General features: G+C 34.8%; 1 protein-coding gene and 1 non-coding gene across 4 annotated transcripts in view; both read right to left on the minus strand.

Moving 5' to 3' along the window:
* The window catches only part of LOC141501489 (survival motor neuron protein-like), a 42042-nt gene that overhangs the window by 9035 nt on the left and 18768 nt on the right, over nt 1–14239 (minus strand). The window contains exons 6-9 of one of the 3 annotated variants that reach the window (XM_074205462.1): nt 12993–13064; nt 11371–11481; nt 9011–9061; nt 7157–7323 (exon numbers count right to left, since the gene is read on the minus strand). In XM_074205462.1, the coding sequence (XP_074061563.1) occupies nt 9014–9061; nt 11371–11481; nt 12993–13064 (231 nt within the window). In that variant the 3' untranslated portion in view covers nt 7157–7323; nt 9011–9013. Of the gene's footprint in view, nt 1–7156; nt 7324–8121; nt 9062–11370; nt 11482–12992; nt 13065–14239 lie in introns of those variants that run through there. The other 2 variants (XM_074205460.1, XM_074205461.1) reach the window with 2 other exon arrangements.
* On the minus strand, nt 13962–14068 carry LOC141503618 (U6 spliceosomal RNA). Its single transcript, XR_012472963.1, has one exon. It is a non-coding gene; the product is annotated as a U6 spliceosomal RNA (small nuclear RNA).

Here is a 14239-nt window from a genome sequence, read left to right on the forward strand (position 1 = left end):
TAATTCTGTATCCTCTTGGCTTCCATTCCTTACCTTGCCAAGTCATGTCATGACCCCAAGTACTATTAAACCTGTTTCACAACATTCTCATGCTTCCAAATCAGAGTATTTTTTTTGTTGGTGGCAGGGATTAGCAGGGGAGGGAGGCTATATATTTATCTATGCAGAGAAGGGCAAAAGTGAGAGGAAGCACATTTAAGAACAGTTGGGGGGTTTTAAAGCACAAACATTAGCTTTTTAAAAGGATCTAGAGAAACTCATTCTGTCTTACAGGGAGGGAAGTATTGCTATGCAGCAAAACAGATTGTTCAGCAGCCTTCAAAGTTTCCTCATGCCAAGTCCTCTCCTTTATGAAGTCTGATTGTTGGAAATCATTAAATTTGCTTTAAGCCTTATTTGTCCAAATGTGAGGTGGAGCTTCCAGTAGACAATGCAGAAATAAAATCCTACAGTTTATAAGGAAACCATCTCCCTCCAAACTTCCAACCTATTTTAATTTTTTTCCAGTTTTGTGCTTTACAATACAAGTTACATGTGTGCAGTGGAAACTGGTGTGATCAATTCTGGAAATGAAGTCTACTATCCCCATTTAAGGGAGATATTCTAGAGGGAGGGAGAAAAATATAAAAGTCAAAATCTTACAAAAAATGATTGCTGAATTACCTAGCTGTGTGTTCTTGGGCAAACCACTTAACCCTGTTTGCCTTGGAAACACCTAAAAAAAAAAAAATGATTGCTGAAAACCAGTGGTGCATGTAGTTGGAAAAATGACTAAACAATATTTTTTAAAAAGAGACATTCTAGAGATGTATAAAAGGAACTTTTGTCTTTATTGTGAAATACTTCTCAGACTAATCTCCTGAAACCTTTCAGATTACATTCAGAGCGAAAGTTACATTAACCAAATACCCTATTAACAAAGGGAGCAGCTAGGTGGTACAATGCAAAGAATATTGACCCTGGAGTCAGGAGGCCCTGAGTTCAAATTTGACTTAGATACATACTAGCTGTGTGACCTTGGGCAAGTCACAACCCCATTGCTTTGCAAAAAACAAAATCATTCCAACCAGTCTTTGGCACACTTCTATGATTACCCCTTAGCAACTAACTCACACAGCATCTATCTTCATTTCCTTTGTATAGACTGCCCATCCACCCTGCATAACATATATTCCCTAATCCTATTTCCCTTCAAACATAATCCCAAGTGTCATGAGGTCTTTGCTGATCCTGCCAGGGTACCAGTGTCCACCATCAAAAAATGTAACTTTACTCATGGTATCACAGAACCTAGAGTGGGAAAGATCCTTTGAGGCCATCTGGTCCAAACTCTTTCATTAGATAAGGAAACTGAAGTACCAAGCAAAGTGAGGTGATTGTGATCACACAGGTAAGAGGCAGTGACATTCTGTGACTCAACATTTTTTTTCTTGCACCACATTTCCTCTTTATTTCCTCCAATAGAATGTCCCTAGTCTTGATTTTTTTTTAATCCAGTGGGAAGTTTCCAAAAGCTTGAAAACTTATTTTTCCCTGCTGAATCACAAAACTAGAGTATGGACAAACACTGGACAATGTGCCGAACTAACTTTGGACATTAATTTTTCACAAATTCTATTAAAGCTTAAGCCACAGCTTTAATGTGTATCAATACCTGCAATTATGGCTCTTATCAAGTATTGATGGCTCACTGATATGGATGTCAAAGTGCAATGCTATGGAAAAAGTTTCAACACTTCATAATTTCCTGGAGATGGACGTTGTCACGTTCTCCAGTCCTAGAGAAATATATGAAATTCACTTTATGTAATTCCAAGGAATTGGTGTTCCCAGCAGGAACAGAGTTCTTGACTTATTACTTAATAACTTTTATTATTGAATCACTGTTTGTCCCATCCTCATCAAAGCCTTACTCTTAAAATGGTCTGGTTTTGTTTTTGCAAGACAGTGGGGTTAAGTGACTTGCCCAGGGTCAAACAGCTAGATAATTAAGTGAGGCTGAATTTGAACTCAGATTCTCCTGACTCCAGGGCTAGTGCTCTATACACTGTGCCACCAAGCTGCCCTGATTTTTCTAAGAAAAACAATATTGCCAGTTAACTAATAAGAATTTTGGATTAGTTTTTCTCTTAGCTACTTATGTTGTTTCAGAGAAATCTTTTTAATATGTTTTGCTGCAGATAACTAGTGGGCTAAGCGCTTTCTTGTACCAGACTTAAAGTGACAGCCTTTAAACTGTTTTTATTAATTTCATTTATATAAAAATAGCTTCTTCCCTTTACCTTGTACATGGGTCAAAGACTACAGTGAAATATGTAGGATATTATTTGATACTTGTTTTCATGCTAAAGAATTTTAGTTTGACATTTAATGGAAAAGCAAGGGTTTATATACAAAGATTTAAGCATTGTTAGCATTTCATTATAATGCCCTTCCAAGGTCTGAGTTATCATAGCTTCAAGATTTAATCTACTTGGGCTTGATTTATGAAATCTTGAAATTTTCTTATCCAATTAAAAAATGAGCAATGTTAAGTTACTCCAGAAGTAATTGACCTGAACTTCCCTCCTGTCCAGATGGTACATCTATTCTACTTGTACATATTATGTGATTGAAATTATTTTTCTCAATTTCTCATTGCCTCAATTAAGATGAATTTAGTTACTTCACTAACTAATAGCATATATTTGCCATACCAACATTAAACACCAGTTTTGTTGACTCCATACCATACAGGTTTAATTAGTATTTCTGACCTTCCCATGTGGAATTTTATTCTCATAAGTGACCTGATTGTAAAATCTTGGATGAGACAGTGATGGAATTAAATTCATGATGTCATATGAGCACAAGTATGAATAATTAAAACCATCAAGGTTTTTTGGGAAAAAAATACTAAAAGTAAATTTACTTTTATTTGGCAGTTTCTTTGAACTTTTTTATTTAGCTTTGTTTTTGCAAGGCAGGGGTTGACTTGCTCAGGTCACACAGCTAGGTAATTATTTTTTGAGCTTAGATTTGAACTCAAGTCCCAGGGCTCTATCCACTGCACCAGCAGCTGCTCCCATGTGCTCTAATATCAACAGACCCTTTTTACTTGGTCTTTTAAAATCCAGCTTAGGTGACAGCCCTTCCTTATAGTCTTCTCTGATTATCCACAAGAAATTTTTGCTGTTCCTGCTTTAATGCTTCAAAGCATTTGCAACCCACCTCTGCTTTTTTTTTTTAAAGGTTTTTGCAAGATAAATGGGGTTAAGTGGCTTGCCCCAGGCCACACAGCTAGGTAATTAAGTGTCCAAGGCCCGATTTGAACTCAGGTACTCCTGACTCCAGGGCTGGTGCTCTATCCAATGCGCCACCTAGGCACCCCTACCTTTGCTTTTAAGGAACAAAATGCTTATTTTAGTATTATTATGATTAGCAGGAGCTAAGAGAAACACAGATTAAAATAAAGGCAGGAAACCACTGCTCCCTGAGCAACCTAAACTGCCATGAGAATGAGCAGTAAAAAGTCTTAAGAGCAAAGGAGGTATTTTTCGGGGCAGCTAGGTGGCGCAGTAGATAAAGTACTGGCCTTGGATTCAGGGGGACTGAGTTCAAATCCAACCTCAGGCAATTAATAATTGCCCAATTGTATAATCTTAAGTGACTATAACCCCATTGCCTTAAATAAATAAAAAAAAATTTTAAAAGAGCAAGAAAGTTTATATAGGGAATTATGCTCCCCAAGAGCTGGGGGGCCTACAAAAGATGAGCAGCTCAAATTGAGGAGTCACCATTTTAAGGAGGATGTAAAGATACCACCACTGACTTCTTATCTCTTTATATTCCTAAGGATCCAAGACAGTTCTTTGCATACAGCAAGTCCTTAATAAATGTTTACAGAATCTTTTTCTCTGAGGCCAACTGAGTTCATTTATACTAAAACAGAGACTGGTTTGGGGATGAATCCTTATGAAGCCAAATAATTATCAAACTGTAAAATAAGCAGAATTTTAAAAATCTAAAAATTTTAGAAGGTATTCAGAAGATTTTAACAAAATGTTGGGAGAGAATACTATATTTAAACTACAATTTCACAAATCTAAATACAAACTTTACTCAAAATATAGTGATATGTTCTGAAAAAATTATGAAATGTAAAATTTTATTGACATCAATAATAAAGTTGACCTAAGTTTTCAACATTTAGGACTTACACATTCTTACTGTTTTATTCAACTATTCAAACATTCTTGTTTTTTAAATATATTTTGCTGAGGGGCTGCTAGGTGGCAGAGTGGATAAAATACCAGCCCTGCAGTCAAGAGTACCTGGGTTCAAATACAGTCTCAGACACTTAATTACCTAGCTGTGTGGCCTGGGGCAAGCCATTTAACCCCATTTGCCTTGCAAAAATCTAAATATATAAACTATATATATATATATATATTTTGCTGAGTAAGAAATCAAAACTGTGTATAGTCAACATTTGTACAATGGATTGCACTTTCCAATCATGTCTTCTAGGTGGGAGGGGAAAACCAGCTTTGTTCATCACAACCAGAACAGCACAAAATACCACTCTCCTTAACAGATTTGTTCCTGAATTTATTAGAAAGAAAGAAAAAATAACATGCAATCAATTATTTTTATTTATAAAAGCTCATTTTCTTAACAAACTTTAGTGTAATAATTAATAGACATGGATAAATGAAGATATACCCTGCAAGCTTCCAAGCTGGTCATTCATAATGCTCTTTATATTAACATGTTCATTTAAATCTCTAAATTTTCTAAAACTTTGTACATGGATAGAGAAAACAAGCAAAAATGTCAACGGATATTTAAAGAAATGGTAGAAGCATCTTACAAGATTACAAACTATTAAAAAGCAACAATCAAAATAGCTACTTAAAAGAAAGACTTCCATAAACTTAAGATTTTAACAAAAAGAAATATCAGCAATTTTCATTTCTGTCATCTTGTTCTTCTTATCTGTCTCAAATGAGATTCGAATGCAAAATGTCCTGGGGGCAAGCTGTTAATTTGCTCTTGTTCTTTTGTATCTAATGTTCCATGAACAATTGTACAGGTAGACAAAATCACTCCTTTATGTAGCTAACTTCTTAAAATTATACTTCATTATTTTTCAATTAATAGATATTTAGTTCTTCTCCTTCCCCCATCTTCCTCTGTTCCTGGAAGGGGGGGATACTTGTTAGAAACATGCCTAGTGAAGCAAAACAAACTCCCATATTGCTATGTCCAAAAATGTGTCTCATTTTGAACCTTGAGTCCACCTCTTCTCATTCAGGAGTTGAGGTTTTTCATTTGTACACTATCTGTCCTCCAGTCATCGTTGCTCATCTTACTGATCACAACTGTTTTTCAGTTATTTTCCTTTACAATTGATAATAGTACAAACTTTTGATTCTGTTCACTTCGGCATCAATTGGTTCAAGTATTGTTTTTTCTGAAATTATCTTTATTTCTTACATAACAATAGGACTCAAATATATTAATATGCCTCAATTTATTAAGCCAGTCCTCAGTTTTATATTTATCAAACCCCTTGGTCTCCAGTTCTTTGCCACTACAAAAAGAACTGCTATAAATATTTTTGAGAATCTTCTTTCTTTAACCATGTTAAGGTACAATTCTAGTAGTAACATTTCTGCCTTAAAAATACCTATAAAATTTAGCACTTTGTGGGTAATAGTAACAAATTGCTTTCTAGCAAGGCTAGAACAATTTACAGGTTCACCAACAGTGCCTCAATGTGTTTGCTTTCCTGAAGCCCTTTTATTTTCCCATTTTTATCAATTTTGATAATCTAATGGAAGATGTAATTTTGGAGTCATTTTCTTCTAATCACTGATGATTCAGAGAATTTCTTCATGTTGTAAATAGCTTGGATTTTTTTCCATTGAAAACTGCCTGTTAATTATTTTTTGCTCATTTATCAGTTGGGAGAATAACTCAACTTTATAAATTTGATCAGTTTTTTGTGTTGGAAATAAAAACCTAACCAGATAAAATAACTGCAAATAGTTTTCTCCCAAGTTAACTGGTTTCCTTTTAAATTTTAGCTATATTGGTTTTGCTTGTGTCAACTTTATAATTTTTATATAATCAAAACTGTCCATTTTATCTTTTCCAATTTTCTCTATACCTTGCTAGGATGTGTGTTTGTGTATGAGAGAGATTATTCATTTGGCTATACTTCTGATAGGATGCTTTCCAATTTTTTCAAGTTTTTTTAATTATATAAATCCTTAGCTCAGTAGCTGAATAAAAGGCATTAGGATGTAAGAAAATCCCCTGCAGGATTACTCAAATATCTGGTCATATCTCTCTACTATAAACGTTTTCTATTTGGAATACAAGTATTTGGATGGTGACATTTATCAAAAACATTGTTCCTAAGTTTTAAAAATCAATGTTTTGTCTGGACAACTGATGATGGTCTTTTTCCAGTATCATTTATTGGTTGAGTTCTCCAGGATAATTTAAGGGCTAGATTTATAAGGAGGAGGTTGTTAATCCCCATGTCTTGGCAGGTTCTTGCAGGTGCTGACTTTTTAGCCTGCAATGATGTGCTGTAGAATCTATTTCTTTGTATAATAGATGTTGTTCATGAAGTTTAGAAGCTTTAAGGAAAACACTGATAGACCGTTTATAGTTTCTGGTGGCCATCATAAATAGATCCACTTGCCAGATGGTTTGAGTTTTCTGCTGACACAGTGTTCCATATGTTCATGGAGAAAGTGGATTTTTTATTCAAAGAATAAATCGGTTCCAGGGTTATGCAGAACTAAGCTGCTCTCAGTTATATATGACAACTCCAAAAGATTATCAGTCTCTTTTACTGCATGGTAAAATAATGCCTGTTTATTCCAGAAGTATTTCTCTAGACTTTTTAAAACCCATTTTTCATTTATTCTGAGAATGTCTATTAATCCTCTTTTTTCCTTTTTGACACTGGATTAATCTTTCCACAATTACTTTATGGTGACAGGTTTTCCTGAGTGGGTTTTTATTAGGCCACTTCACATGAAGACTGGTGTTAGTTTCATCCAGTTCTTCAATTCACTTTTGATTCACACTGGTTCTCTTAACAAGTTCAGCAACAGTCTTTTTGATAGCTTGCATGTCTTGCCTGGAGAAAACCAAGGTAATTGTATCCATGACCTCCAGATCAAGCTAGAGTAGTTTTTCTCTTTCCTTGCCACATGGAAGGATTATTACACTCATCCAGTCTGATGAGATGAAATTTTTTTGGTAGATTCAAATCATTATCATCAACAATCATTTAGCCAATGCCTTCAGTTTGCAGGAGGGCTAGAGAAATGAAGTAACTTGCTTAACATTTTTATTGAATCAACTGGCAGAGCCAGTTCCTGAACCCAAGTCCTTCAATTACCAAGTTATAGCTCTCACATTACATACATTTTCTCTTGTCCTAACAGCTTTAAGCAACTACTCAATGTTAAAAAAACTATTTTAAAGGAAGCCACTAGCTAGTCCATAATAATTAGAGAAGAAACCCCATTAAAAAGAATTTCATGAAACATGTTTTGCGTGAATGGTATATTTTAACGAAAACATCATCAGAAATCTAGTCTTTATGAACTGAAGACCAAACAAAACTGATGTCAAGGTCTTCCTGCAATCAAGTTGGGAATGAAAAAAGTCCAGTAGGGAAGGAAGCAACCTAAGGCACTAATCTTACTGACCTTCAAGTCCATTTATTGGTGGCCACTGCCCAAACTCAGTTTTCTTCTCTCCCACTGCACTACTTTCTCCCCCAATTGTGGCTTTCAATTCTTTTCCTCTAAGCTAGTGCCTAGCTTAGTTTTATTGGTGACACCATGAGCTTCAATCATCCTTAAAGTTCCTGAATTTTTTGTTGTTTGGAAAATGGCTTGGGAGTTATCTGTTGGACCTGCTTATAATGTTTTAAGTGGGGAATTTGATTTCTGTCCATAAAAATCAAAGAAAACAAGAAATTGTGTATTATTTGCCCCACAGGGGGGTGAGAAGTTATAAAGTAGAAAGAACACTGAATCTGGAAATATTTTCTGTTTCAGGGAATTTAAAGTTTGAAATACCAAAGATATCAAACTGAAAAGGATCATCTTAGGTCTTCTAGACAAACCATCACATTTTATAGTTGAGAAAGTAGGGTACAGAGAAGTTTTAAGTCATTTGTCCAAAGTCACAGTATTGCCACAAGCAAAAATTTGAAATCAGTTCTTGATTACATACACAATTCTCTTTCCATCACACTATCCCTCCCTGTACTATAAATACTGCACAATTACATACTTTTTTATAGTGATTCCCCGGATGGAAATTAAAGAAATTATTCATCATATTAACCTCTACTCACTGTAGAGCAATCCTATGTAAATTGAGCAACCTAACACTTATTATATTATTGGCCACCTAAGGAAGTAGCCTCCTTAAATTAAAACCATCTTTTTTAAACAGAAGGATGGGAATTTCTATCTCAGAAATAGAATCTAGAAGAAACATGAACTGATATGCCCACTCTGTACTCTCCTCCTCAGCCTTGATGAGTAAAATTGATCTTTATGCCTCTCCTATGCAAAAAAACCACTAGTATTTAAAGGATCATACAATCTTCAGTATGTGCATCCCCCCCAATATTTATTTTTTATTTGCTTTTACAAGGCAATGAGGTTAAATGACTTGCTCAAAGTCATACAGCTAAGTAACTGTTAAGTTTTTATGGTCGAATTTGAACTCAGATCCTCCTGATTCCAGGGCCAGTGCTCTTATCCACTACGCCACCTAACTGCCCCTACCCAATATAAGGAATGGTTGCAGTTGTTACCTGGTGTTTGCTTTTTTTTTCTTATCTTTTCTTTTAGGATGCAGTTCCCATTTTGAAAAGGCATAGGAAAATATGATTTTTTTCAAACTTTATTTCAGTACAATTTAACAAAAATAGGTATATTTAAGAAAAGTGAGATGATAGCTATTGTAGCAGTGGCAGACTTACTCCTTAACTGAAATGCTGGTGCCTTCCTTCTTTTTGATGCTGTTTTAAGCCCTGTAGAAAGAGAATAGAAATATTAAAAAGGGAACCTACATCTGCTTTATAAAAATGTTAATTTGGTAATTAACTTCAAAATGTCTGACTGTACCTCTCCTATGCATTCAGATATTAATTTGTTTTAGGGCCATTTCCCAACTACATTGTCAGCGGGCCTTACATCTAGATGACTTGGAGACACCTAATAAATGTCAAATGAATTAATTTACCATAGTTTCATGGGGAAGGAAATATGAAGAAAAATTCATTTACTTGGCAATCCAGTAAAAGAAAGTGCTAATACACATCCCAGACCCATCTGCTTTTTGGTTTCTATGGAACAGCAGTCATGGGTTACAAATACATAAAAAGCATGTCCCAGGAAGCAAAACAGAGAGTTGGCTCTATCCTTATTTAAGTGTAGCAACTAAGAATAGAAAGAGAAGCATATAAAAAATTGTTGGGTTTTGACTCTTTAAATATAAAACAAAATCAAGTAAATTCAATGAGTGACTCGATCCAAACCAAATGAACTTACTATATTGACAGTATTTGACCTGACCCCGAATGTAATGAGAAACAATATAGAACAGGTGAGGGAAAGTTGGTCTTAGAACCCAGGAAGATCTGTTGCATCCTAGACAACTACTTTGGTTTGACCTTGAAAAAGTCACTTAACTGCCCCCCCCAACCAGGTAACTCTCTAGACTCTCAAGTTGTAGGACTGTTGCTAATTTGCATTGACAAATCATTGGCCATGCCCCTCCTCAATTTTACTTTTGAAAACCTTGTGAGTCACCTAATAAAATAGCAAAGATGATAAAAGAAATGCTGAAGGTGTTACAGGAGGAAAAGTACACTAATATACTGTCAACAGAGTTGTGATCTGTCTCAACTATTGTGCACATTAATTTGGAATTATCTAAGCAAAAGATTAAAATACCAAAATCTTCTGACCCAATGATCTTATTGCTAGATATAAATCCCAAGGAAGTCAAAGACAGAAAGAAAAAGTACCAAATATATCAAAATATTCATAGGAGGGGCAGCTAGGTGGCATAGTGGATAAAGCACCGGCCTTGGAGTCAGGAGTACCTGGGTTCAAATCCGGTCTCAGACACTTAATAATTACCTAGCTGTGTGGCCTTGGGCAAGCCACTTAACCCCATTTGCCTTGCAAAAACCTAAAAAAATAAAAAAAATTCATAGGAATATCTTTTGTGTTTATAGAGCTGGAATATTGCTATTTTTCAGTTCTTCATAATATATCCATCCTTTGATCCTTGGACAAAAATCAGGTATATAAAGAATAACAAGAGTCAAATCAAAGTCTATATATATAGTCTAAACACTCCATTATCCTTAATGCCCTCTCCCCATTTCCCTGCTGCTGCTCTTCCTCCTCAGCCACTAAAGTAGCTCTAGGAGGTCACAGAAGACTGAGCATCACTGAAAATAACTGTTTCGTGGGTTATCAAGGCTAATACATATATGTACACATGCACACAGATTGTGATATATCAGGGATCGCCAAACTACATCCTGAGGGTCAAATTAGACTGTCCACCTGCTTTTGTACATTTCACATTAAAAATACTTTTTAATTTTTGTATGACCCATTCTTAGTAAGTGGCAGATCAAATTTGGGTCTCAAGTCATACATAGCATGCCAATCCCTGTGCAAAGAATTAAGAGTAGTTCTTTGAAAAAGGGAAGGGAGGTCCTGGCATAGTACATAGTCAACTGATTATAAGTAAGATTTTTTTCCCATCTCAATTATTTCCAGATTATTCCCTTCTCTCCCACCCTACAATAGGTCCTCTCTGGTAAAAAGTAAAACAGTCCTCCCTATCTCCCAGAAAGGAGAGAGGTGCCTTCCTCATTTTTCTATGGAGCACTCAGCAGTCAGCTTTGTTTTAGCATTCTCTTCATTTACATTATCACAGTGTAATCCAGTAGTACTTTTTCCTCTAACATCATTAACATCTGAATGCTCCTTTATTACATCACAAATGCTCCATAGGGGACCATCCCAACTCTTTGAGGAGACTATACTTTTAAGAAAATCAATTCAGCATTTAAAACTTAAAATGAGTTAAAACATATGGTTATCTATAACACAGTTGTAATTTTAATAAATAAAAACATTTCTGAGAGAAAATAACCTGAAAGTACTTAAATTTGAAAATATATAATTAGACTTCCAAAAAAAACCCTCAAAAGGACACCATAACAGGGAATAACTAAAATGTCTTTGCAGCTGAAAAAAGAGAGAAGCCATATGTCTACCAAAGAAGTATTAAGTAAAAGAGAGATTTATCACCTACCAGATAGTAACCAGTATGATAGCCACTCATGTACCAGGCTATTAACATACTTCCCAAAGCATCAGCATCTTCAGGAGAATCGGGAGACATGGGAGGTGGTGGGGGAATCAACTACAAATGATAAAATACTTATTATTAGAGACCATAAACAAAAAAGTGATAGATGACAATCCATTTACCAAATGACATAATGACATTAATAGGATATTCCTTTCCTGCTGTATGTAATTCTTTACACAAAATAATGCTCAAGCTAAAAAGTATTTAGAAAAGGATCCAACTAAAAATAAACCCACAAAATAATTTAAAACAAAATGTTACTTTTGTTAAACTCCACATTATATTGTCATAAAAGATTGTTTTCCTTATATTGTACATGTATACAAGTCAAGCTTAGCAGCTATACTATATACTATAGTATATTTCTAAGAGTATCAGAAAATATGAAAGTCAAGCAATATAGGACATTCTGCAATTCATTTAATCCTTTCAGATAGCTTGCTTACACCTCTTGTCAGTATATTTTGTTTTTCTCAATTATTTTTTTTCCAGCCAGTGATCTGCACAAAGGAATGTGAGAAATGTTACTCCAAGTACAGAAAGAATAAAGGCTAAATAAAATGATTCCTTTAAAAAAAAATAAATGTTTTTCAATTATATACAATAGTAGTTTCTACCTATCTTTTTTTGGTAAGGTTTTGAATTTACAATTTCCCCCACTACCTTTCCCTTCCCCTCCATAGAAGGTAGTTTGATAATCTTTATATTGTTTCCATGCTATACATGGATCAAAACTGAATGTGTTGGGAGACAAAAATATATCCTTGAGGAAAAAATAAAATATTAGAGATAGCAAAACTATACAGTACACAAAACAACTTTTTAAAAAAAATTTAAGGTAATAGACTTAGGCCTTTGTTTAAACTCCACAGTTCTCTCTCTTGATACAGATGGTATTCTCCATCACAGATGCCCTAAAATTATCCCTGATTACTGCAGCAATAGAATGAGCAAGTCCATTAAGGTTGATCATCACCCTCTTGTTGCTGTTAGGATATACCATGTTCTGGTTCTGCTCATCTTGAATAAAATGATTTTTTAAACATTATACTTTTGAAACTACAATTATTTTTCTGTTGAATTAAGAATGCTCTAAGAATGAATAACTATGGATGAATTAATCATCCAAGAAAGAATCATGAGTATTTCTTCCTTATTAAAAGGAAAAATTACCTTATAAACACAGATATATCACAAGACTGAACTTGTGAGAAAAGAATTACACATGTAAAAACATAGAGTATAATACAAGAAATATGTTCTTTCTTGTCCTAAAATATCATTTAAGACCTATCTCTAACATGCCACCATTTAGAAATTTATTCTTTTATTTAGGTTAAAGGATATTAAAAGGCAAAGCTATCTGAGATTACTGAGAAAGCATGAAGGATTTAAGTAGGTGGGAGTGCAGAACAGGAACATGGTTCAAAGGTCAAGCTGGCCCCAGAATAATGCAAACAGCTCTTTTCACTAAACTCACTGAAAAGTATAAACCATGAAACCAGATTTTTGAAGAAAAAACCCCTAAATGGAACTCAAATTAATATAAAATTAGTACTTACTGGTGGTCCTGAAGGAAATGGTGGGGGCCAGCCTCTGAGGAAGGGTGGTGGGCCACTGAACTTCAGTCCAGGCTATAATGCAACATTCAAAAATAGAAGTGATTTAACAAAATACAAAAAATAAAAAAAGATCTACCTGTCCTAAAACAAAAAGGGCTGAAAATAATATCAAACAATACCATCTGAAATGGATACTTACAACAACAAAAACAACAGGCATTTAGCTCTTTAAAGTTTGCAAAGCACTTCACAAATATCATCTCATTTTATCTTCAAAACAACTCTGGAGCCAGCTAGGTGGTAAAGTAGATGGAGCACTGGCCCTGGAGTCAGGAGGACCTGAGTTCAAATCTGGCCGCAGACATTTATTAATTACCTAGCTATGTGACCTTGGGCAAGTCACTTAACCTTGCCTTGTCGCCCCCCCCCCCCCAAAGAAAAACTCTGGAAGGTAGATGCTATTATTCTCCCCATTTTACAGATGAGAAAATCAAAGCAGACAGTGACTTGGGCCAGGTTCACACAACTAGTATATGAGATACAAACACAGGTCTTCTTGAGTCCAGAACTAGCACCACATAGTGACCTAACTCTAAAATGACATTCACTCCTTTCAGTAGGTTTAGGTAGGTATTAGAAACCTGGGCTCAAAACTATTTATCCATGCAGAAGAAGCAGGTAATTTTTTTTTACTGTTTTCATCTTCACTTTTTGAAAGAGTTTCTGTATCCATTCAAAAAAAGACAGTAGTAAATTATTCTGCTTTATACATATCTAAAATATCTAAATATTCTAACCTTTTATTTAACTACTTGATTAAATTTTCATATTATCTCACCACCTCAATAATAAATCAGGTTGATTATTGAATAGATGCAGTCAACTGATCCCATTCATTTATTCTGAGATTACTTTTGAAATTTTTAAATAAAGTAATAATAGACCCAGTATGTGCCTAATACCAACATGTCTCCATTGATAATCTTCACAAATTTGCGTGTCATCCTTGCACAGGGGCCATGCTAATCTTCTCTGTATTGTTCCAATTTTAGTATATGTGCTGCCGAAGCGAGCACCATTGATAATCTTAACTATTATCATTTAGAGCAGGGCTTCCAACCTTGCTTTTAAAAGTCTTTATTGAAACAATAGATAATATATTTTGATTTGCCAATTTACTGAGAGCATGGCTTCATTTAATAAAGCATTTAGTAACCCCATGAGAGGTGGCATTTTGGACAGCCCCA

Source organism: Macrotis lagotis, chromosome X (assembly GCF_037893015.1).
Source record: "Macrotis lagotis isolate mMagLag1 chromosome X, bilby.v1.9.chrom.fasta, whole genome shotgun sequence".
Classification (NCBI taxonomy): Eukaryota; Metazoa; Chordata; class Mammalia; order Peramelemorphia; family Peramelidae; genus Macrotis; species Macrotis lagotis.